Source organism: Lithobates pipiens, unplaced genomic scaffold, assembly GCF_037356315.1.
Source record: "Lithobates pipiens isolate NorthernLeopardFrog02 unplaced genomic scaffold, aLitPip1_a1.2 Scaffold_27, whole genome shotgun sequence".
NCBI classification, from domain to species: Eukaryota; Metazoa; Chordata; class Amphibia; order Anura; family Ranidae; genus Lithobates; species Lithobates pipiens.
In genome coordinates this window covers 5,431,635-5,457,204 of record NW_027507788.1, presented here as the reverse complement: position 1 = coordinate 5,457,204, position 25,570 = coordinate 5,431,635, and the positions used below count along the sequence as shown (strand labels likewise).

Below are 25,570 nucleotides of genomic sequence, written 5' to 3'. Positions count from 1 at the left end.
TCATATAAAAAGCCTGCTCGTTTCTGTGTGAACTGCTTTCTCAGTAAAAAACCTGCTTTATGGCTTTTTCCCTCCAACCCAACCATCCAATGAATCCTCTTTTTATGATTTGATACAGTTACACTAAAAAGAGATACCTTAGTTGTTCTCTGGGGGCTATTAACGAGGAATAATTTATCCTGGAAATTTGTTATGTTGGAATCACCAATTAGATGTAATTATAACTTACTGCGGCTCGTGCGGCTCTACAGCCGAGGAATTTGGATGGCATTAAAATCAAATTAGCATATATTAGAATAGCCGGGCTTCTGGGCTACATCCTGCCAGGCCGTAGAGGGGGCGGATGACCACGAGCGAGAAACTAGTGAAGTCTACAGTGTGCACCCAACATTATATATCATGGGTCTCCAAACTTTTGAAAGAAAGGGACAGTTTATTGCCCTTTAGACTTTAGGTGTGCCAGACTGTGTCCAGTGGGAGAAAAAAAAAACACCCCGGCATTAGTGGGAGTAAACCATGCCCGATCTTTGGTTTTAGTGAGAGAGTCCCACTTTCCTAGTGTCAGCTGGGAGGAATGGTGCCCCATTGTTGGTATTCAATGGAGGAATAGTGCCCCACCATTGGTGTTCAGTGGAAGGAATGTTGCCCAAAAGGCCAGATAAATGCAAGCAAAGGGCCACATCCAGCCCGGGGGGGGCTTCAGTTTGGAGACAACTGGTATAGATGATGGTCATTGGGCCTATAGAAGGAAAAGTATCGGAAAAGTACATGCAACACCATTAGCAACCAATCAAATGCTAGGTGTCATTTGGCAAAAAGGAAAAAGGGGGTAATGAGGATGTGAAAGCTAAGAAACTGAGTCGGAAGGACGATTGGGAAATGAAAAGAACAATCTCTGTTTAAAGTCATTATAATGGCGGTTGGCTACATGAGCAGTCAGTCTTTGCCTATCTTTGCCTTTCTGTGATGGTTGATGGACAGCTTTTAGCTTCACAATTTTTGGTAAGGATGCCCTCTGTCACACCTCCAGTCATTCTTACTTTAATTAACGGTTTCAGTCCCCCCTCCCATAAAGAGCAGATTTGAATATTTTTTAAGCTTACCCAGTTGACTGTTTGCCATGATGTTTTTTGGGAAAGAAGCTATGTATGGACACCAAATTTATAGAATTCAAGCATGGACACCAAATTTATAGAAGGTATGTAGGACACCAAATATAGAACTCAAATTTAGAGAAGGCGTGCAAGGCCACCACATTTAGAGAAGGCATGCATGGGCACTGAATTTAAAGAAGGCATGCATGAACACCAACTATAGGGAAGGTATGTATGGGCACCAGATTTAGAAAAGATATGTATGAAGATATGTATGGACACCAAACTTATACAAGGTATGCATTGCATAGATACCAACTATGGACACCAAATTTAGAGAAGGTATGTGTGCACACCAAAGTTAGAGAAGGTGTGCATGGACACCAAATTTAGAGAAAGTATGTATGGATACCAAATTAAGGTGCAACTTTGCTAGAAATGCATACCTCGTAAGCAAATTTGGTGTCCATGCATAAGCTTTCTAAATTTGGTGTCCACACACTCCTTCTCTAAATTTGGCATCCAGATAACTACTTTAAATTTGATTTCCACGGAAACGTTCTCTACATTTGGTGTCCATGCATTCCTTCTCAAAAAATTCTGTCCACGCATACCTTCTCTAAATTTGTTGTCCACGTTCACATTCTATAAATTTGGTATCCATGCACACCTTCTCTAAATATGGTGCCCATACTGTACATACCTTCTCTAAATATGGTGCCCATACTGTACATACCTTCTCTAAATGTGGTGCCCATACTGTACATACCTTCTCTAAATGTGGTGTCCATACTGTACATACCTTCTCTAAATGTGGTGCCCATACTGTACATACCTTCTCTAAATGTGGTGCCCATACTGTACATACCTTCTCTAAATATGGTGCCCATACTGTACATACCTTCTCTAAATATGGTGCCCATACTGTACATACCTTCTCTAAATGTGGTGTCCATACTGTACATACCTTCTCTAAATGTGGTGTCCATACTGTACATACCTCCTCTAAATTTGGTGTCCATGCATACCTTCTAAATCTGCTGTCCATTCATACCCTCTCTAAATCTGGTGTCCATACATATCTTCTCTAACAAGCCAAATCATGGAGAACAGCCAACTGGCCACATTCAAAAAGTTCAGATCTGCTCTTTAAGGTAGGGAACATCAAAGTCAACTGTAATTCTTCTTTAGCTGCTGTTTCCTTGCCCGTTCCTCCCCTCTGGTTTTCCCAATTCAGTGCATCCGAGCAGTAGGACATCCCCGCCTAGCAAAAACAGAAGGCCAAGACATCCCATTGTGATCTTGAATCACCAACAACCAAGAGGACAACATGTCTCTGTATTGTAGCCTTACAGATTCCATTGGAGAAACCATCACTTTTTTTAAATCTTCTGCAATAAGTAGAAATAAAATCAAAGTCCATGATATGTTTCTTTTTGTACCCCCCCCCCCCCTCCTTTTTTAAAATGTTCCTGCTTCTAGCATATTATTATTGATGAAGCAAATTGCATTAACTATAGTTAGAGCCAGTCAGGGAGCCCCGTTGCGATTTAAAGATTTGATGAAATGTTAAAATGTTTTCACGATGGGAGGTATGCATAATATAAATGCTGGATAAAATCGTAGCTTAAAAATAGAATATTGAGCCCAGTGTGCCCCCCACCACCCCACCATTTTACACGATAACTAACACATTAAATTTGCAGTTTATCAGCAAAAACACACACACATATATATATATATATATATTCATATATTATACATACTCAGAATATATATATATATATATATATATATATATATATATATATATATATATATATATATATATATGTGAGTCCCTGGCTGCAAGGATTGTGGGTAGTGTATATGTATTACTTAGGTTTCTTACCTATATATGCTGGGGGGGCCCCAGGGTTGATGACCGATTGTCAAGGGAAGCTGCGAAAAGGTAAGCGTGACCAACCGTCCCACTGACCGACCGACTAGGGGATGTCAATGGCATACTGTTTGCCGCCCCCCTCCCCCCAATAAAAATTCAACTTGCTGCCACTGGGGACTATGTTTTCAGGAAGCCTCCCCTTGTAGACCGGGCCAGCTTGCATTCCGCTCCTCGTCGCAGATGCTGTTGGCATCTTTCAAGTCTACAGACCTTTGTTACAGTTCATAAGTGGCTCCACCAGATGGTCCTGCCCACTCACCGGGCCTAGTCGAGTTGTGTTGGCTCTTTCTACAATATATTGCTATTGCCTGCATTCCACTCCTCGTTGCAGATGCTGTTGGCATCTTTCAAGTCTACAGACCTTTGTTACAGTTCATAAGTGGCTCCACCAGATGGTCCTGCCCACTCACCGGGCCTAGTTGAGTTGTGTTGGATCTTTCTATAATATATTGCTATTGCCTGCATTCCGCTCCTCGTTGCAGATGCCATTGGCATCTTTCAAGTCTACAGACCTTTGTTACAGTTCATAAGTGGCTCCACCAGATGGTCCGGCCCACTCACCGGGCCTAGTTGAGTTGTGTTGGCTCTTTCTACAATATATTGCTATTGCCTGCATTCCGCTCCTCGTTGCAGATGCTGTTGGCATCTTTCAAGTCTACAGACTTTTGTTACAGTTCATAAGTGGCTCCACCAGAGGGTCCTGCCCACTCACCGGGCCTAGTTGAGTTGTGTTGGATCTTTCTACAATATATTGATATTGCCTAACTTGGACTTGCTTTTAACTGTCCACCATACCATGCTGCTCCTTGCTCCCAAGTGAGTCAGTCAACAGTAACTGGATTCAAACATGCTTGTTACTAACCTGGATCTATACTATATACCTATATTTTAAAAAAATGGGGTCCAATTGATGGAACAAGTCATGCCATCACTCTAGGTTTCTAACAGACGTGTCTTCTCTTGCATTTGCAATAAATCACTTCCTCCTTTGGCCATGTAAATCTACCAAGAAACGATAAACAAAATCTCCAATAATTACATCAGGGTGATGAAACCACCAAGAATGGCATTTGCTCCTCCAGAATACAAATTGGAAGCCAATATAAGCCAGCACGGTCTGTAGGCTCAGATATAAAAAAAAAAAAAAATTAAAAATAAAAAGTACACAGTGAAAAATGGGGACGAGAAGAGAGATGAAAGTCAGTTCCTCTCGGCAGAGAAAGAACTCAGCGGCTGAAGGCGTGAAAAATTCATTTGTAATGGAAAATTCAACTACAGAAGCTTGACTTTTGTATGTCGGCGTTCGGCAGTCTGGCAGATGCTACGGCTCGTGGATGAAACAGCGGTCACAATACACGACAATTCTGACCTGTGACGGGGAGAAAGAACTACGAGGAAGTGGGGTCCTCAGAATGAATGAATACTTGACGGTGCCGGTGGGTCTTAGAACAAGAAAGCGAACCTTTGTGTTGCCAGAGGCAACGTGTTAAATACCACACCTTTAACTAAATGTCCCTAAATATTGCCATGGCTTACTGAAGTCTAAAGGCTCAAAGGTCCAAAGGCTCAAAGGTTCAAAGGTCCAAAGGCTCAAAGGTTCAAAGGCTCAAAGGTTCAAAGGATCAAAGGTTCAAAGGATCAAAGGTTCAAAGGATCAAAGGTTCAAAGGATCAAAGGCTCAAAGGTTCAAAGGTTCAAAGGCTCAAAGGTTCAAAGGTCCAAAGGCTCAAAGGATCAAAGGTTCAAAGGTTCAAAGGCTCAAAGGATCAAAGGTTCAAAGGATCAAAGGTTCAAAGGTTCAAAGGCTCAAAGGTTCAAAGGTCCAAAGGCTCAAAAGGTTCTGTCCTTGGACCTCTACCATTCTCGATCTACACGTCCTCCCTGAGTCAGCTGATGGCCTCCCATGGCTTCCACTACTATTTATATGCTGATGACACCCAAATCTATCTCTTCACCCCTCAGCTCACCCCATCAGTCTCCTCACGCATCACTGATTTACTGACAGACATATCAGCCTGGATGTCAAACCACTTCCTCAAACTGAATCTATCTAAAACCGAGCTCTTAATATTTCCTCCCCCACGTGCAGGGCCGGCGCTACCACTAGGCGAAGTAGGCAGCCACCTAGGGCGCACTACCACCTAGGGCGCAACTACGGCCTCTGCCCAGTGTGAGCTCCTCTTCTGCTCTCTCGCCCCCCCTGTGGTGTTCCACCGGCGCCACCAATCCCCCATGTTTCCCGCTGAGCGCCCCACCGTACTCATCTCACAGCGCCGCTCCGGGACTCCTTTGCTCCAGCCTGTCCCTCTGGAGCGGCGCTGTGTGTCTGTGTGAGTGCAGCGGAGGGGCGGGGCTCGGCGGAGATGGGAGCTTCGAGAGGCCGGTCAGCTGACCTCCTGCCCGGCGGGGACTTCATGGAGCGGGGTTGACGGCGCTGGCCTGGTCCCGGCGGGGATATGATGGAGGCGGAGCGGATGGACGGCGCTGGTGTGGCCCCGGCGGAGCGGATGGATGGCGCTGGTGTGGCCCCGGCGGAGCGGATGGATGGCGCTGGTGTGGCCCCGGCGGAGCGGGTGGACGGCGCTGGCAGTGCGGAGGAGTCGGAGAGGCCCGGATGATGGTCGCTGAAGGCAGCAGGTAAGGAGGAGGATGGATCCATTGAGCTGTATGGAGGGGGTTTGTGTGTGAGTAATGCAGGAAGTAGGAGTCAGGTAGGTCAGTGTGATGTGTGTCAGTGTCATGCCAGTATGGTGTGTCTGTGTCATGTCAGTGTGGTGTGTATGTGTCATGTCAGTGTGGTGTGTCAGTGTATGTGTCATGTCAGTGTATGTGTCATGTCAGTGTGATGTGTCAGTGTATGTGTCATGTCAGTGTGGTGTGTCAGTGTATGTGTCATGTCAGTGTATGTGTCATGTCAGTGTATGTGTCATGTCAGTGTGATGTGTCAGTGTATGTGTCATGCCAGTGTGATGTGTCAGTGTATGTGTCATGTCAGTGTATGTGTCATGTCAGTGTATGTGTCATGCCAGTGTGATGTGTCAGTGTATGTGTCGTGTCAGTGTATGTGTCATGCCAGTGTGATGTGTCAGTGTATGTGTCGTGTCAGTGTATGTGTCGTGTCAGTGTATGTGTCATGCCAGTGTGATGTGTCAGTGTATGTGTCATGTCAGTGTGATGTGTCAGTGTATGTGTCATGTCAGTGTGGTGTGTCAGTGTATGTGTCATGTCAGTGTATGTGTCATGTCAGTGTGATGTGTCAGTGTATGTGTCATGTCAGTGTGGTGTGTCAGTGTATGTGTCATGTCAGTGTATGTGTCATGTCAGTGTGATGTGTCAGTGTATGTGTCATGCCAGTGTGATGTGTCAGTGTATGTGTCATGTCAGTGTATGTGTCATGCCAGTGTGATGTGTCAGTGTATGTGTCGTGTCAGTGTATGTGTCGTGTCAGTGTATGTGTCATGCCAGTGTGATGTGTCAGTGTATGTGTCGTGTCAGTGTATGTGTCATGTCAGTGTATGTGTCATGCCAGTGTGATGTGTCAGTGTATGTGTCATGTCAGTGTATGTGTCATGTCAGTGTATGTGTCATGTCAGTGTATGTGTCATGCCAGTGTGATGTGTCAGTGTATGTGTCATGTCAGTGTATGTGTCATGTCAGTGTATGTGTCATGTCAGTGTATGTGTCATGTCAGTGTATGTGTATGTGTCTGTGTATGTGTCATGTCAGTGTGATGTGTCTGTGTCATGTCAGTGTGATGTGTCTGTGTATGTGTCATGTCAGTGTGGTGTTTCTGTGTATGTGTCATGTCAGTGTGATGTGTCTGTGTATGTGTCATGTCAGTGTGATGTGTCTGATGTGTCAGTGTATGTGTCATGCCAGTGTGATGTGTCATGCCAGTGTGATGTGTCATGCCAGTGTGATGTGTCGTGTCAGTGTATGTGTCGTGTCAGTGTATGTGTCGTGTCAGTGTAACGTGTCAGTGTATGTGTCGTGTCAGTGTAACGTGTCAGTGTATGTGTCGTGTCAGTGTATATGTCATGTCAGTGTATGCGTCAGTGTATGCGTCAGTGCCATTGTATGTGTCAGTGTATGTGTTTTCAGGGTATGTGTTTTTAGTGTAGGTGTCAGCGTGATGGTCACTGTAGGTGTCAGCGTGATGGTCAGTGTAGGTGTCAGCGTGATGGTCAGTGTAGGTGTCAGCGTGATGGTCAGTGTAATTGGCAGTGTAGGTGCCAGGTGGGTTGGTGTAGGTGCCAGGTGGGTCGGTGTAATTATCAGGTGGGTCAGTGTAGGGGTCAGTGTGATGTGAGTAGTGCAGGAAGTAGGAGTCAGGTGGATTAGTTTATGTGTCAGGGGGTCAGTGTAGGGGTCAGATAGGTCATGTGTAGCAAGGGCAGGGTAAGGTGGAGTCATGGGCGCAGCACGGGGGGGGGGGGGGGGGGGGCGGCAAAATTTGGTTTTCGCCTAGGGTGTCAACGATCCTTGCACCAGCCCTGCCCACGTGCTCCCCTCCCCCAACTTCTCTTCCAAGATCAATGGAACATCTATCAGTCCGTCCCCCACATGGCAGGGTGGCTAGGGACAACCCTAGACTCCGAACTGTCCTTTCAGGCCCACATACAATCCCTGTCCAAATCACGTTGGTAAGGGGAGCGGGGATCGACCCCCTTCCTCCGATCTGTGATCAGCCGAGTCTCATAGACTCGTGATCACAGAGCAAGCCGCGCGCGACCCTGAAGGGGGCACGGGAGGACGTCTATTGACGTACTCTCGGCAAAGTAGGTCCGCGCCGTAGCCTGTCATTCGGCTTAAGCGTGGGTCTGAAGAAGTTAAATAAGTTAAATAAAGATTACATTAAAGAAAATAAAAAAATAAAATAAACTCGTGGAATGGTGCCAAGCTTTTTTTTAAAATTGTCGCCCTTTTTTGTTTTCATAGCGCAAAAAAAACAAAAAAACAAAGAGGTGATCAAATACCGCCAACAGAAGCAATAAGCGCATATTGATTGGTCTGCACAAAGGTTATAGCGTCTACAAAATAGGGGGGATTGATTTATGGCATTTTTATTATTTATTTTCTACTAGTAATGGCGGTGATCTGCCATTTTTAGCGAGACTGCAACATAGCGGGCGGACAGATCGGACACTTTTGAGTCTATTTGGTAGGGGGGGACATAAATGTATTTTTTTTTTTTTTTGGGTACAGCGTCACACGACCACGCAATTGTCAGTTAAAGCGACGCAGTGCCCCATCGCAAAAAAAAAAAAATTGGCCTGGCCATTAAGAGGGTAAATCCTTATTTTTTTTTACTAGTAATGGCGGTGATCTGGCATTTTTAGCGAGACTGCGACATTGCGGCGGACAGATCGGACACTTTTGAATCTATTTGTGGGGGGGGGACACATAAAAAATTAATTTTGAGTACAGCGTCGCACGACCGCGCAATTGTCAGTTAAGGTGACACGCAGTGCCCTATCGCAAAAAAAATGACCTGGCCATTGAGGGGGCAAATCCTTACTTTTTACTTTTTTTTTTTTTTTTAGCAAGACTGCGACATTGCGGCGGACAGATCGGACACTTTTGAATCTATTTGTGGGGGGGGATACATAAAAAAGAAATTTTGAGTACAGCGTCGCACGACCGCGCAATTGTCAGTTAAGGTGACACGCAGTGCCCTATCGCAAAAAAAATGACCTGGCCATTGAGGGGGCAAATCCTTACTTTTTACTTTTTTTTTTTTTTAGCAAGACTGCGACATTGCGGCAGACAGATCGGACACTTTTGCGTCTATTTGTGGGGGGGAAAAAAAGAGGATATACATTTTTTTTTGGGGTACAGCATCGAATGACCACGCAATTGTCAGTTAAAGCGACGCAGTGCCCTATCGCAAAAAAAAAAAGGCCTGGCCATTAAGAGGGCAAATCCTTATTTCTCTATTAGTAATGACAGTGATCTGCCATTTTTAGCGAGACTGCGACATTGCGGAGGACAGATCGGACAGTTTTGAGTCTATTTGTGGGGGGCATCATTTTTTTTGGGGGGTACAGCGTCACAAGACCGTGCAATTGCCAGTTAAAGTGACGCAGTGCCCTAACGCAAAAAAAAAAATGACCTGACCATTAAGGGGGCAAATCCTTATTTTTTTTTAGCGAGACTGCGACATTGCAACGGACAGATCGGACACCTTTGAGTCTATTTGTGGGGGGGGGGAGGTTGTAAAAACGATGTAAGATGTTGTTTTGGGTACAGCGACGCACGACTGCACAATTGTCAGTTAAAGCGACGCAGTGCCCTATCGCAAAAAAATAAATGGCCTGGCCATTAAGAGGGCAAATCCTTATTTTTCTACTAGTAATGGCAGTGATCTGCCATTTTTAGCGAGACTGCGACATTGCGGCGGACAGATCGGACACTTTTGAGTCTATTTGTGGGGGGGGGGGGGGGACACACATAAAATGTTGTTTTGGGTACAGCGTCGCACGATTACACAATTGTCAGTTAAAGTGACGCAGTGCCCGATCGCAAAAAAAAAAAAAATGGCCCGGCCATTAAGGGTCCTTAAGAGGTTAACGGGACATTAAACCGGTTGGGCTATACACCAGATTTCAGCGCTCTAAAACTTTCGGCCAAAACGGTATCTGATGGGGGTGAATGTGCCGGAGTTTCCACCATGAATCCCCTCCCGCAGCCATATTAATTGCCCTCGTCCGTCACGATGATTATGGTTTAGAAGGGATCGTAGACGACACGCGCGGCGGGCGGCTGCGCCGCTTGCTAAGCACCATTTCACTTGGGATCGCCACTCAAAATCCAGAGACTGATGTATTGTGGGAACACCAGAGTTTTATTGAAAGACAAATCAATTGAGCCTCGGCTGCCGCAATTAGTGTCGGCACGGCTAACGTTCCCGAAGATCTTGATGCTTGAGAATGCGTCCTCCGCGTCCTCCCGGCTCTGTATGTTAATGAAGCCTTCATTTGTTTTGCGCATTTTTTTTTTGTTTTGTTTTTTTGATAATAAGCAGACAATGACGGGAGGAAAGATATGAAAATCTACAATATCTGGATCTGTTACGCCGCTGCGCCGTGTCATTGATTGATCTCCTGGGTTACGCGGAGATTCTTGTCACTATCGAGCAGAACAAAAGCCATTCCGTTCGGGCACAAAAGCGTTACAAACTTCATCATTTAAAGATCACAATCGCAGTGTGAACCAGAGACTTGACTACAGGCAACGGAGCAACGAAAAAAAAAAAAAAAAAAGAGCCCGGAGATGCTTACCGCAGCAATATGCCCCCCCCCCCGCGCGCGCCGCGGCCGCCGCAGCGCCTTCCACTTCAGAAAGTAATTGCGGGTTGTCCCTAAACAAAGTAAAAAGTGAACATATGCCTCTCAATAATGCAGAATGTCATCTTCTGCTGGTAGTGTCAGAGTTTTTGCCTATGCAGGAAAAAAATAAATCAAAGTCCATCTGCGCGCTGCGGAGCGTTCAGCCGCTGTTCCCAGCAGAGGGGGGGGGGGGGGGGCGGTAGTCGGCGGCGAAGCTCCTGGGTGGCCCGGCGACACGACTTCAGGTCACTGCAGCAATCTGCCGTCGTTATTTCTACCCGACTGGCTCGGTAGATGTACAAGCGCCGAGTTACATAAAGGCATCAGGGGACAGGCGCTGGAGGCATTTGGGGGCAAGACCACCCTCACCATAACCTTCACCCTAACCCTCACCCTAACCCTCACCATAACCCTAACCCTCACCCTAACCCTCACCCTAACCCTCACCCTAACCCTCACCCTAACCCTCACCCTAACCCTCACCCTCACCCTAACCCTCACCATAACCCTCACCCTAACCCTCACCATAACCCTCACCATAACCCTCACCCTAACCCTCACCCTAACCCTCACCATAACCCTCACCCTAACCCTCACCCTAACCCTCACCATAACCCTCATCCTAACCCTCACCATAACCCTCACCATAACCCTCACCATAACCCTCACCATAACCCTCACCCTAACCCTCACCCTAACCCTCACCCTCACCCTAACCCTCACCGTAACCCTCACCATAACCTTCACCATAACCTTCACCATAACCTTCACCCTAACCCTCACCATAACCTTCACCATAACCTTCACCCTAACCCTCACCCTAACCTTCACCATAACCCTCACCCTAACCTTCACCATAACCCTCATCCTAACCCTCACCATAACCCTCACCATAACCCTCACCCTAACCCTCACCCTCACCCTAACCCTCACCCTAACCCTCACCGTAACCCTCACCCTAACCTTCACCATAACCTTCACCCTAACCCTCACCCTAACCTTCACCATAACCCTCACCATAACCCTCACCCTAACCTTCACCCTAACCCTCTCCATAACCCTCACCCTAACCTTCACCCTAACCCTCACCCTAACCTTCACCCTAACCCTCACCCTAACCCTCACCATAACCCTCACCCTCACCCTAACCCTCACCCTAACCTTCACCATAACCCTCACCATAACCCTCACCATAACCCTCACCCTAACCCTCACCATAACCTTCACCCTAACCTTCACCCTAACCCTCACCCTAACCCTCACCCTAACCCTCACCCTAACCCTCACCATAACCCTCACCCTAACCTTCACCCTAACCCTCGCCATAACCCTCGCCCTAACCCTCACCCTAACCCTCACCCTAACCTTCACCCTAACCCTCACCATAACCCTCACCATAACCCTCACCCTAACCCTCACCATAACCCTCACCCTAACCCTCGCCCTAACCCTCGCCCTAACCCTCGCCCTAACCCTCGCCCTAACCCTCGCCCTAACCCTCACCCTAACCCTCGCCATAACCCTCACCCTAACCTTCACCCTAACCCTCACCATAACCCTCACCCTAATGCCGCGTACACACGAGAGGACTTATGTCCGACAGACTTCCGCCGGAGTTCCGCCGGAGTTCCGCCGGAGTTCCGACGGAGTTCTGGCGGACTTTTCGACCGAACGGACTTGGACACACACCATCACACTAAACTCCGACGGAGTCGAACGTGATGACGTACGACTGGATTCGAATAAGGAAGTTCATAGCCAGTAGCCAATAGCTGCCCTAGCGTCGGTTTTAGTCCGTCGGAGTAGCATACACACGAGCGGATTTTTCGAAGGGGACCGGGTCCGGCGGAGTTCCGTCGGGAAAATTTGAAGCATGTTCCATATTCTAAAGTCCGTCAGACTTTGGTGAATCAAAAGTCCGTTGCAGCCCCACACACGATCGAATAGTCTGACAGACTCAGTCCGTCGGACTTTGGATGTTGAAAAGTCCGCTCGTGTGTACGCGGCATAACCCTCACCATAACCCTCACCCTCACCCTCACCCTCACCCTAACCCTCACCCTCACCCTAACCCTCACCCTCACCCTAACCCTCACCCTAACCCTCACCATAACCCTCACCATAACCCTCACCATAACCGACGATACGAAGAAAGAAAAGAAGGTGCAAGACAGACACTGACCGGGGAGATGGGTGCATAGAGGACTTTATAAGTCAAGTGGATGGTAGACACTTTGCTGAAAATAAAGGTGAAGCTGAACTTAAGACTGTATATACGCTATGTTGCCAAAAGTATTGGGACACCTGCCTTTACACACACATGAACTTTAATGGCATCCCAGTCTTGGTCAAGTCAAGTGTTGGGCAAGAGGAACAAGATGCACCGTCTCATCTACTTGGTCTCTACCAGGTACGTTATAAGTGTCCTTTAACTTGGAAGTCCATGCACACTAACCCAGATATATTGACTTTTAAGATACACTATAATGCCAAAAGTATTGGGATGCCTGCCTTTACACGCACATGAACTTTAATGGCATCCCAGTCTTGGTCCGTAGGGTTCAGTATTGAGTTGGCTCCATCCTTTGCAGCTATAACTGCTTCAACTCTTCTGGGAAGGCCGTCCACAAGGTTTAGGAGGGTGTCTATGGGAATGTTTGACCATTCTTCCAGAAGAGCATTTGTGAGGACAGGCAGTGATGTTGGAAGAAAAGGCATCACAGTCTCCACTTAAATTCATCCCAAAGATGTTCTATCGGATTAAGTTCCTCCACCCTCAAACTCGCTCATTCATGTTGTTATGGACCTTGCTTTGTGCACTGGTGCACAGTCATGTTGGAACAGGAAGGGGCCGTCCCCAAACTGTTCCCACAAAGTTGGGAGCATGAAATTGTCCGAAATGTCTTGGTATGCTGACGCCTTCAGAGCTCCCTTCACTGGAACTAAGGGGTCCAAGCCCAACCCCTGAAAAAACAACCCCCCACACCATAATCCCTCCTCCACCAAATGATTTGGATCAGTGCACAGAGCAAGGTCCATAAAGACATGGATGAGCGAGTTTGGGGTGGAGGAACTTGACTGGCCTGCACAGAGTCCTGACCTCAAACCGATAGAACACCTTTGGGATGAATTAGAGCAGAGACTTAAAGCCAGGCCTTCTCATCCAACATCAGTGCCTGACCTCACAAATGCGCTTCTGGAAGGGTGGTCAAACATTCCCATAGACACACTCCTAAACCTTGTGGACAGCCTTCCCAGAAGAGGCGAAGCTGTTATAGCTGCAAAGGGTGGGCAAACTCAATATTGAACTCTACGGACTAAGACTGGGATGCCATTAAAGTTCATGTGCGTGTAAAGGCAGGTGTCCCAATACTTTTGGCATTATAGTGTAGCTTAAAAGTCAATATATCTGGGTTATTGTGCATGGACTTCCAAGTTAAAGAACACTTATAACGTACCTGGTAGAGACCAAATATATGAGATGGTGCATCTTGTTCCTCTTGCCCAACAAGGTGGCAACAGAAAGTGAGAGTCCAATGAAGAAGAAAAAATAATCCAAGAGTAAGGGAATTTGCTATGTGCAGGGCTCAGGAGTGTGCCATGTATAGGTTGCAGTGCTCAGGAGTGCGCTATGTACAGGGTGCAGAGTCAAGGAGCGCACTATGTACAGGGTGCAGAGTTAAGGAGTGCACTATGTACAGGATGCAGAGTCAAGCAGTGCACTATGTGCAGAGTTAAGAAGTGTGCTATGTACAGGGTGCAGAGTTAAGAAGTGTGTGAGTGACTTGTATAGCGCTACCTATGTGAACTGAATCACCTCAGGGCGCTATGTACAGGGTGCAGGGCTCAGGAGTGCGCTATGTACAGGGTGCAGAGTTAAGAAGTGTGCTATGTACTGGGTGCAGAGTTAAGAAGTGTGCTATGTACAGGGTGCAGAGTTAAGAAGTGTGCTATGTACAGGGTGCAGAGTTAAGAAGTGCGCTATGTGCAGGGTGCAGAGTTAAGAAGTGCGCTATGTGCAGGGTGCAGAGTTAAGAAGTGCACTATGTACAGGATGCAGAGTCAAGCAGTGCACTATGTGCAGAGTTAAGAAGTGTGCTATGTACAGGGTGCAGAGTTTAAGAAGTGTGTGAGTGACTTGTATAGCGCTACCTATGTGAACTGAATCACCTCAGGGCGCTATGTACAGGGTGCAGGGCTCAGGAGTGCGCTATGTACAGGGTGCAGAGTTAAGAAGTGTGCTATGTACAGGGTGCAGAGTTAAGAAGTGTGCTATGTACAGGGTGCAGAGTTAAGAAGTGTGCTGTGTGCAGGGTGCAGAGTTAAGAAGTGTGCTATGTACAGGGTGCAGAGTTAAGAAGTGTGCTATGTACAGGGTGCAGAGTTAAGAAGTGTGTGAGTGACTTGTATAGCGCTACCTATGTGAACTGAATCACCTCAGGACGCTATGTACAGGGTGCAGGGCTCAGGAGTGCGCTATGTACAGGGTGCAGAGTTAAGAAGTGTGCTATGTACAGGGTGCAGAGTTAAGAAGTGTGCTGTGTGCAGGGTGCAGAGTTAAGAAGTGTGCTATGTACAGGGTGCAGAGTTAAGAAGTGTGCTATGTACAGGGTGCAGAGTTAAGAAGTGTGTGAGTGACTTGTATAGCGCTACCTATGTGAACTGAATCACCTCAGGACGCTATGTACAGGGTGCAGGGCTCAGGAGTGCGCTATGTACAGGGTGCAGAGTTAAGAAGTGTGCTATGTACAGGGTGCAGAGTTAAGAAGTGTGCTATGTACAGGGTGCAGAATTAAGAAGTGCGCTATGTACAGGGTGCAGAGTTAAGAAGTGTGCTATGTACAGGGTGCAGAGTTAAGAAGTGTGTGAGTGACTTGTATAGCGCTACCTATGTGAACTGAATCACCTCAGGACGCTATGTACAGGGTGCAGGGCTCAGGAGTGCGCTATGTACAGGGTGCAGAGTTAAGAAGTGTGCTATGTACAGGGTGCAGAGTTAAGAAGTGTGCTGTGTGCAGGGTGCAGAGTTAAGAAGTGTGCTATGTACAGGGTGCAGAGTTAAGAAGTGTGCTATGTACAGGGTGCAGAGTTAAGAAGTGTGTGAGTGACTTGTATAGCGCTACCTATGTGAACTGAATCACCTCAGGACGCTATGTACAGGGTGCAGGGCTCAGGAGTGCGCTATGTACAGGGTGCAGAGTTAAGAAGTGTGCTATGTACAGGGTGCAGAGTTAAGAAGTGTGCTATGTACAGGGTGCAGAATTAAGAAGTGCGCTATGTACAGGCTGCAGAGTTAAGAAGTGTGCTATGTACAGGGTGCAGAGTTAAGAAGTGTGCTATGTACAGGGTGCAGAGTTAAGAAGTGCGCTATGTACAGGGTGCAGAGTTAAGAAGTGCGCTATGTACAGGGTGCAGAGTTAAGAAGTGCGCTATGTGCAGGGTGCAGAGTTAAGAAGTGCGCTATGTGCAGGGTGCAGAGTTAAGAAGTGCGCTATGTGCAGGGTGCAGAGTTAAGAAGTGTGCTATGTGCAGGGTGCAGAGTTAAGAAGTGCGCTATGTGCAGAATGCAGAGTTAAGAAGTGCGCTATGTGCAGAATGCAGAGTTAAGAAGTGTGCTATGTGCAGGGTGCAGAGTTAAGAAGTGCGCTATGTGCAGGGTGCAGAGTTAAGAAGTGTGCTGTGTGCAGGGCTCAGGAGTGCGCTATGTAGAGGGTGCAGAGTTAAGATGTGTGCTATGTACAGGGTGCAGAGTTAAGAAGTGTGCTATGTGCAGGGTGCAGAGTTAAGAAGTGTGCTATGTACAGGGTGCTGAGTTAAGAAGTGCGCTATGTACAGGGTGCAGGGCTCAGGAGTGCACTATGTACAGCGTGCAGAGTTAAGACGTGTGCTATGTACAGGGTGCAGAGTTAAGAAGTGTGCTGTGTGCAGAGTAAAGACATGTGCTATGTACAGGGTGCAGAGTTAAGAAGTGCACTATGTACAGGGTGCAGGGCTCAGGAGTGTGCTATGTAGAGGGTGCAGAGTTAAGACGTATGCTATGTACAGGGTGCAGAGTTAAGAAGTGTGCTATGTACAGGGTGCAGAGTAAAGACATGTGCTATGTACAGGGTGCAGGGCTCAGGAGTGCGCTATGTACAGGGTGCAGAGTTAAGAAGTGTGTTATGTGCAGGGTTAAGAATTGCGCTATGTACAGGGTGCAGAGTTAAGGAGTGCACTATGTACAGGGTGTAAGACTCAGGAGTGTGCAATGTACAGAACACAGGGCTCAGGAGTGTGCAATGTACAGAACACAGGGCTCAGGAGTGTGCAATGTACAGAACACAGGGCTCAGGAGTGTGCAATGTACAGAACACAGGGCTCAGGAGTGCACTATTTATGGGGTACAAAGTTCCTGCTGAAAAAAAAAAAGCCCTGTGCGCGCGGGGCGATTAGGATGTGCCCAGGCACACCCGATACACCCCTATGGCCTCCAGTGGGTACCCAAAAGGTTACCAGGAAAAAAACATCTTGCACAAAGGATAAGAGCTCCAATTCATTTATTGGTTTACACTAAACCTTTATAACCGCTTCAGTTAAAATAAGATTCTTGGATGGACTCAAAATAAGGCTTTCCTGTGTAAATCTGTGTCGGGAAGGGAATAGCGGGAATAGAGAGAGCCGCTGGCCAGAAGTGTCTACTTAAGCAATCAAGATAAGAAGAAGAAGAAGAAAAAAACGGTGCCGTATCCTAAAAGTCTAAATATAAGGGTTGGTGTATATGGGCCTCAGACTTCCAAGTAATACAAAGGACTTTAATCTGGTACCGGGTAGACAAGGCGTAGACGAGAGGGCTCCTAATGCCAAACACTGCTGAAGGTAGCGATAGAAAGTGAGAGGGTACAGATTGGCACGATTAGCAATGTTGCAGGCTGTACCAGACCGGTGTCACCTCCAGATGCTTGGCACAGAGAACTTAGGACCACAGAGCAGGAACCAAGGGCAGCACTACCTTGGCACTGGAGCAGGCTACGGGGAAACTAGGTTGAGGCTCCTGTCGCGGGTGAGCGGGGTCACACAGCAGGGTACCAGATCAGGAGGCAGAGTTGGGGCACAAGCCGAGGTAGTTTTCTTTTGATATTCCTCTAGATCAGTGTTTTTCAACCTTGTTGAGATCAGGGACCAGCAAATTCCTCCAAAACAGTAAAAGAAAAAGTTTATAATAACACAATAAAAGAATGGAAATGTAAAACCCTGTATTCAAATGCTGGAAGGTTCTTGACGGGGGTTGGGAGTCACCAAGGAGGGGAGATGGATGCTCTGAAGGAGATGATGGGGCTCTGCAGCAGACCTGTAGCCCTGTAGGGGAGGAGGGCTCCGGAGGGGACTGGGGGTCTCTTCAGGAGGTTGGGGGCTTTTCAGGGGCACTGTGGGCCTCTGAGGCACAGTGGGACACCGTTGGAGGTTGAGGGCACTATGGTGGGCTGTAGGCTCTGTAGCAGGCTGGTGGGGGGGGGGGGGTTAAGGTAGTAGCTTAAGGCTCTCAGGGGGCGCAGTGGGGGGTGGGGGGGGTGGGTTGCAGGGCACTGTGGGAAATTATGGACAAAGAGAATTAAGGTCTGGAAAAAACAGACCTTATGGTGGTTGGGAGTCACCATGAAGGAGTTGGATGCTCTGAAGGAGATGATGGGGCTCTGCAGCAGACCTGTAGCCTTGTAGGGGAGGAGGGCTCCGGAGGGGACTGGGGGTCTCTTCAGGAGGTTGGGGGCTTTTCAGGGGCACTGTGGGTCTCTGAGGCACAGCGGGACACCGTTGGAGGTTGAGGGCACTATGGTGGGCTGTAGGCTCTATAACAGGCTGGTGGGGGGGGGGGGGTTAAGGTGGTAGCTTAAGGCTCTCAGAGGGCGCAGTGGGGGGTGGGTTGCAGGACACTGTGGGAAATTATGGACAAAGAGAATTAAGGTCTGGAAAAACCACTCTACCGCCTCCATCCCTGAATTGCGCAAAAAAAAAGGAATAATAGCCCTGGGACTTTGGATGAGGTGGGAGCAGGGGCGGACTGACCATTTGGGCACTCGGGCACTGCCCGAGTGCCCCATGCCACTAAGGGGCCCCACATCAGGGTTGCCAGCCTCAATAAAAACCAGGGACAGTATGTAAAAATCCCAAGATTACCCATGGCTGTATGAGGTCTGGGGTACCAGCCAGTATAGGTGCATCTACTGCAGACCTACCCCAATGATCAATAGTGCGCCCTTAGAACTTTCGTAGAGAGTCATAAAAGAAAATTCTATCCCCGGTACACCAGCACTGTGCAGATGCAGACTAGCAGCTGCGTACGCCAACAAAGTGCGGCGGGGACAGAATATTGCCTATGTCAGAGCACTCCGAGGATTAGGGAGTGGAGAAAACTCAATGAAGGTGGCTAATTGATGCTTACGTTGATGAAACTGATTGAGCCAATAATGCCTCTATTGATTATGTAGCTTAATGTACATAATAAAGCAGCTCAGTCTGACTACGCTTGGCTGCAGACAAACCTCAGTGATTACGCTCTGAACCTGTGAATCTCCAAGATGGAGGAGGAGGAGGAGGAGGAGGAGGAGGAGATAATGGGACCATATGTGACCAGTATATCACTGCCGACACTCTGCATTAACATGTCTAATCGCGTAAAGCCACGGCTATGAATCTGCGCTTCTCTTTACAATCCGTAGACTCATCAATTCTGTCATTTTTCTCACATTATGGAATACACCACCTACTTGTCTAGCACGGGGGCCTGCAACGCTGAAGAGGCACAGTCGCGCCGACTCGAGACTGCCAACGCTTAGGCTCAACCATTAGAGAGCTTATCAATTTGCTAGAAACTTGAGCCATTGGGCGCACAGTACGCACGAGGAAGCCGAGGTGGTCTTAAACTGATGGGATTATCTTAGCCCAGGGCAGTGGCGTAACTAGAACCTTCAGGGCCCCAATGCAAGAAACCATGAAGGGCCCCCCCTGAACCCCAGCCAGGGGCCCTTCCCTCCGAGTCCGGCGGTGGAACTCCATGGCGTGGTCACAGGTATGACCTTTGTGAGCCCTGTAGTTCCACCACTGGCATCAGTAGTTTTTTTTTTATTATTTTTTTTTTTTTTTTTTTAGGTGCCCCATCTGGCTGGGGAGAACAGACAGACATCGGACTGAGTGGCAATGCATGGAGCAGGAGAGGGGTACTCTGAGGAGCTGGCCGAGGACACAGGTCATGCGGGGAATGCACAACTAAAGAGCAGCCAGTGCGATAGTCGAGCATGGAGCTCTGCTAGTCACCCTCCACCTCCAGTCACCCGTGTGCATGGTGCACTGGTACCCCTAGCTGCCTAATGCTGCTGCCGGCCATATGTAGAGGGGGCTGCATGGGCCCCCTGCAGCACAGGGCCCAGTTGCGGTCACGACTGCTGCACCCCCTATAGTTATGCCCCTGGCCCAGGGGGTCTCAAACTAGCGGCCCTCTAGCTATTGGGAAACTACGAGTCCCATGAGGCATTGCAGGGCTGACAGTTACAAACACGACTCCCACAGGCAGAGGCATGATGGGACTTGTAGTTTTGCAACAGCTGCAGGGACGCCAGTTTTAAACCCCTGTCTTAAAGGAGAATAATTTTGTTAAAAGATATAGATATATTCATGCCTCTAATGCCCACCGAGGTTCTGGCATTTGGCATTTTTTTTGCATAGTTACATGGTACCCTCCTAGTTAGAGTAGGATGCTAGGTTCATTTATTTGGCTCTGCGGGCAGCGGAGCAGGAGTTGATTGTTTTGGGCTGTTCAGTGTCTCACAGGCTGCAGTTCTGCTACTTCTTCCCGTCTTCTGGAAGGTCCTGGAAGTATCAGTGGAAGGGAAAGGAGAACCAGCAGCCTGAATGTTTGTAAATCCTTAGCCAATCCCTGGGGTGAGAGGTCCAGCAGGTGGCGGGTAAGCCCATAAATATTCTGAGGCCTGGCAGCCAGAGAGCAGAGCTCCAGTGTCCAGCCATCTTGAGGAGACCGTTGTGCTGGGGGCTCTGCCCCTAGGGCAGAGAAGAGAGGGAGAGAAGCCTCAGGAGTCTGGTGCAGCCATTAAGGTCCCAGTTAGGACTAGCCGGGGCCTTACCAGGGAGAAAAAGCGACTGGGTCAGCGTTTGGACAAAGAGCCAGGATATCAGGAGTGAGGAAGCTCTTTTTTTTCTGGGACTGAGCAAGTACTTAATCCAGCTACTCATTGGAGAGATGACTGTGGGGGAATTCCCACTACAAGTCATTACTGGGTGCAACCAGGAATACAACATTTTCACAGATAGTGCTTAGTACAACCAGGAGCAATGCAAGAGTTGTACTACTACTACTAACCAGAATCGAGTACACTGCAGCCCAAGTTGTGCAATGCAGCTTGCAACTTATACAGAGCAGTCCAAAACCTAGCAGTCCTCAAGGTCTACAGTTTGGGGTATTCCATGCTCCCCTTCCCCCCTTCCAAAACCCTTAGACTGATTATTGAGCCAGTGGAAGAACGCAGTAAATGGCGTGTGCCTGGCTGTGCCTGCTGTAAGTGGGGGAAATAGTCCAAACTGCCAGCAGTTCCTGCAGAGGTAGTGCTCAACTCCCATTGGGCCAGCTTGGCCCGATACAAGTATCCATAACCGATATCCACAGGGCCACTGGTGATGCTGTAAATCACTGTAGTAGATCACAATGCATATCGTAATAGCCCAGATCTTCCAAGATTTGTTCAACTGGCTTCCCCTCTGCTCGCTGAACACGGGGGGGGGGGGGGGGGGGGCACTTGTTTAGCATTGCCACCTTCACACAATGTTTTGTATTTTTTTTAAGGAATATTAGGAATTATCTGACTGCAGGCATTTGAAAGGAGGGGCCGTAGCAATACGATCTCTGTCTCTTCCAATTCAAGAACACCTTGTGTTCCAAACTAAAGGTGCTCGATGAATGGAAGAAGTGCCAAGCAAGTGATCCCCTGTGTTCAGTGTGCAAAATCTGTACGTAGCACAGATGATTTACAACATCACCAGGCCTCCCCCCCAGATATCCAATATGGAAACTTGCAGCAAACCATCAAAAAACAGCCAGTGCATTTCGGAAGAACGCTTTCTCTTTCCTCAGGGCTCGAAAATTGGATGGTATTAGAATGATGATGAGATGCAATAGAAGAACTAACCCAGCCAGCAGTTTATGGTGCCATTAAGATTTTTTGTACTAGGCACTCCTCAGAATTCATCATCTGTTGAAGGTTCTTTTTTGTCATGATCACAGAGGTAGCAGGACCAGAACAAGGTCCATCTACACAATACCTTCATCATGATGGATTAGCTCCTTTGAAGTAAGATGCACTCAATTGTGGATTCATCAGAACCGAGCTTTATTTCTGTTGGTCCAGCACCATTACAGCCTAGGACCAGAACAAGGTCCACCTACACAATGCCTTCATCATGGATTAGCTCCATTTAAGGAAGACACACTCAATTGTGGATTCATCAGAACTGAGCCTTATTTCTGTTGGTCCAGCACCATCACAGCCTAGGACCAGAACAAGGTCCACCTACACAATTTCTTCATCATGCATTAGCTCAATTGAAGGAAGACGCACTCAATTGTGGATCCATCAGAACTGATCCTTATTTCTATTGGTCCAGCACCATCACAGCCTGGGACCAGAGCAAGGTCCACCTACACAATGCCTTCATCATGGATTAGCTCCATTGAAGGAAGACACACTCAATTGTGGATTCATCAGAACCGAGCCTTATTTCTGTTGGTCCAGCACCATCACAGCCTAGGACCAGAACAAGATCCACCTACACAATGCCTTCATCATGGATTTGCTCCATTGAAGGAAGACGCAATCAATTCTGGATCCATCAGAACCAAGCCTTATTTCTATTGGTCCAGCACCATCACAGCCTAGGACCAGAACAAGGTCCACCTACACAAAGCCTTCATCATGGATTAGCTCCATTGAAGGAAGACGCACTCAATTGTGGATCCATCAGAACCGAGCTTTATTTCTGTTGGTCCAGCACCATCACAGCCTAGGACCAGAACAAGGTCCACCTACACAATGCCTACATCATGGATTAGCTCCATTGAAGGAAGACGCACTCAATTGTGGATCCATCAGAACCGAGCTTTATTTCTGTTGGTCCAGCACCATCACAGCCTAGGACCAGAACAAGGTCCACCTACACAATGCCTTCATCATGGATTAGCTCCATTTAAGGAAGACACACTCAATTGTGGATTCTTCAGAACTGAGCCTTATTTCTGTTGGTCCAAAACCATCACAGCCTAGGACCAGAACAAGGTCCACCTACACAATTTCTTCATCATGCATTAGCTCAATTGAAGGAAGACGCACTCAATTGTGGATCCATCAGAACTGATCCTTATTTCTATTGGTCCAGCACCATCACAGCCTGGGACCAGAGCAAGGTCCACCTACACAATGCCTTCATCATGGATTAGCTCCATTGAAGGAAGACGCACTCAATTGTGGATCAACCAGAACCGAGCCTTATTTCTGTTGGTCCAGCACCATCACAGCCTAGGACCAGAACAAGATCCACCTACACAATGCCTTCATCATGGATTTGCTCCATTGAAGGAAGACGCAATCAATTCTGGATCCATCAGAACCAAGCCTTATTTCTATTGGTCCAGCACCATCACAGCCTAGGACCAGAACAAGGTCCACCTACACAATGCCTTCATCATGGATTAGCTCCATTGAAGGAAGACGCACTCATTTGTGGATCCATCAGAACCGAGCCTTATTTCTGTTGATCCAGCACTATCACAGCCTGGGACCAGAACAAGGTCCAGCTACACAAAGCCTTCATCATGGATTAGCTCCATTGAAGGAAGACGCACTCAATTGTGGATCCATCAGAACCGAGCTTTATTTCTGTTGGTCCAGCACCATCTCACACACACACACACACACACACACACACGAGACATCTTTTTTATGAAGTAAAGATTTTTCCTTAAAAAACAAAACAAAAAACTTTTACTTGGTTTTGCAAAAGGCTTAAGATTTAAACATTTTATTGTTTTTCAAGTAACTAGAAACCCGAGAGATGTTCAGTTCACGTACTATAAACCAGCGGTGCCATTTTAAAGCTGTGGGCTTGTCACAAACTTCTACAAAGTGACAAGAACAACAAAAGAAGCGGCATTGTAATATGCAAAAGCCTCACTTCCCTATAAAAGTCCTAATAAGCTAAACAATTGCTTTCCCAGAGAAGGTGCTTCTTTTAAATCAGGTTAAATGCCTAAAAATTGGAAGCTGTTCACGGTGAAACACTCCAGTAGTAAAAAGATGGAAAGCAAAGCAATAAACTAGAAGCATAAAAATTAATTGTGAAATTGTGACATAAAAAAAAGTTTAACCCTTCCCTTTACAACGGAACGCGAGGACAGCACAACCTCGGGACGTCAAAGCCCCAAGTGAATGTTATCAGGAAGGTCATCGGCAAAATGTTATTCAAGTAGAATCTGAAAATTAGATTGCTAGCTTATGGGGCATGGAGATGAATTTTTATACTTTTATGGTTGCTCTGCGTTTCCTGAATAATTCCTCGAAAATCAATAACCAGGTTCTGTAGCAGAAGCTTTGAGAATCTTACGACTAAAGCAAGCATAAGTGCGTTAAAGGGGGTCCTTTTATAACCCGCAGCCCACATTCGGAGTGGTGGATTAAATGCGCACTGTCCCCCTGTCTGCGGCGGAGCTCCAGGCATCATCTGAACATGATTAAACAACCATTATGCCCACTCACTAAGAAAATTGAGATTTACAGACTTCCGACTCTCCATTTAAATGCAAATGAAAAGTTTTAGCCTGGAACCATGGAAATAAAGAGACAGCATTAAAGACACAGGAGTGCTGTAAAGGTCGCTGGGCCACCGGTGAGATCGCTCCACCAGACTGACAGGATTTCCGATGGCGGCACATAACCGCCCCCCTGTCTCCTTCACACTGGATAGAGTTAGTGAGCCAAACACAGCCCCTGACAGTGCCTGTCTGCATCGATCCACAATGTCCCAGCAACACGCCAAGGTCACCGTGTACGAACGTCCCCGAGTGCAAGGCCAAGATGGAAATGGGTTAATAGGTTTATGTTACATGGTATACGCATGAGTGAGGTGTCAAGGTGAAGGTAACGCGAAAACCTGAAACGTAATACTTATCTTAATATAACCTTATATTACATGATATAACCTTAATACCCATTTCTCAGTTTTTTCACCCTAGAGCATGGGTGTCCAACTCACGGCCCGGGCATGTTCAACATTCAACCTTGGCATGTCTGTAGGGAAGCCGAGCAAGCGTAGAAACAACGGCGGTCAATAGGGTCAAGCTAAGCACATGCATGTGTGGAGGGACGTGAGGGATGCCATGGGGTGCCTGGATTCCCAACAATGAGGATCCAGGCACAGGCATCTCCGGAAGGATGCCAGGGCTGCCAAGTTTGTAATAGGACTGGCAGCAGGGACTCCCAATAGTACCTGGCAAGTAAATGCCATATGGCTGTATTAAGGGGCTGTTGGGATGGGCTGCACCTCCCCATATTTCAGTTGCGTGCCCCCCCCCCCCCAATGCCCCCTGCCCAAACTCCTCTCTACCTCCCCACACAGCACATACTAGGGTTGCCAACGATCATGAAAATCAAGGACAGTTTGTAAAATCCATGATTTTTACATCTGCCCATGAATGCCCATTATGGACATTCACGGACAGCCGTAAAAATCCCAGATATTACAAATTTGTCCATGATGGCTAGCGTATTTTAGGTGTGGCCCAAGACAATTACTCTTCTTCCAATGTGGCCCACGAAGGTTAAAAGGTTGGACACCCCTGCTCTAGAAGAACCCCTTAAAGTCCAGGTCTCAGGGGAAACCCTGCTAAAACCAGTTCATTAGGGGTCAGTAAGGGTCAGTGGAAAAAAATTCCCCCTTACAGTGGTGGTCAGAATTAAATCCTTACAGCCAACAAAAAAGATCATTGCATAATACTGATGACTCTGTCACGTGGCATTGGCCCTGGAATTATGCAGGTACCATCATATAGGAGGTCAAGGCGTCAGAACTCAAGGAACCCCTAGCAACCTTTGGAGGAACCTTAGGCCCCTTTCACACGGGCGGCTGTTCTGCCGCAGGAATCATGTTTATTTTTTTCTACAAAATTCAAGGCT

The 25,570-nt window shown here is 47.5% G+C and overlaps 1 protein-coding gene across 1 annotated transcript; it reads left to right on the top strand.

Moving 5' to 3' along the window:
• The first annotated feature begins 4,448 nt into the window (after nt 1-4,448).
• LOC143933344 (uncharacterized) lies at nt 4,449-24,630 on the top strand. The gene is made up of 4 exons (XM_077456209.1): nt 4,449-4,472; nt 4,578-4,873; nt 10,659-11,938; nt 24,617-24,630. Exons 1-4 carry the CDS (start codon nt 4,449-4,451, stop codon nt 24,628-24,630), a joined length of 1,614 nt encoding a protein of 537 aa, XP_077312335.1.
• Nucleotides 24,631-25,570: the final 940 nt, after the last annotated feature.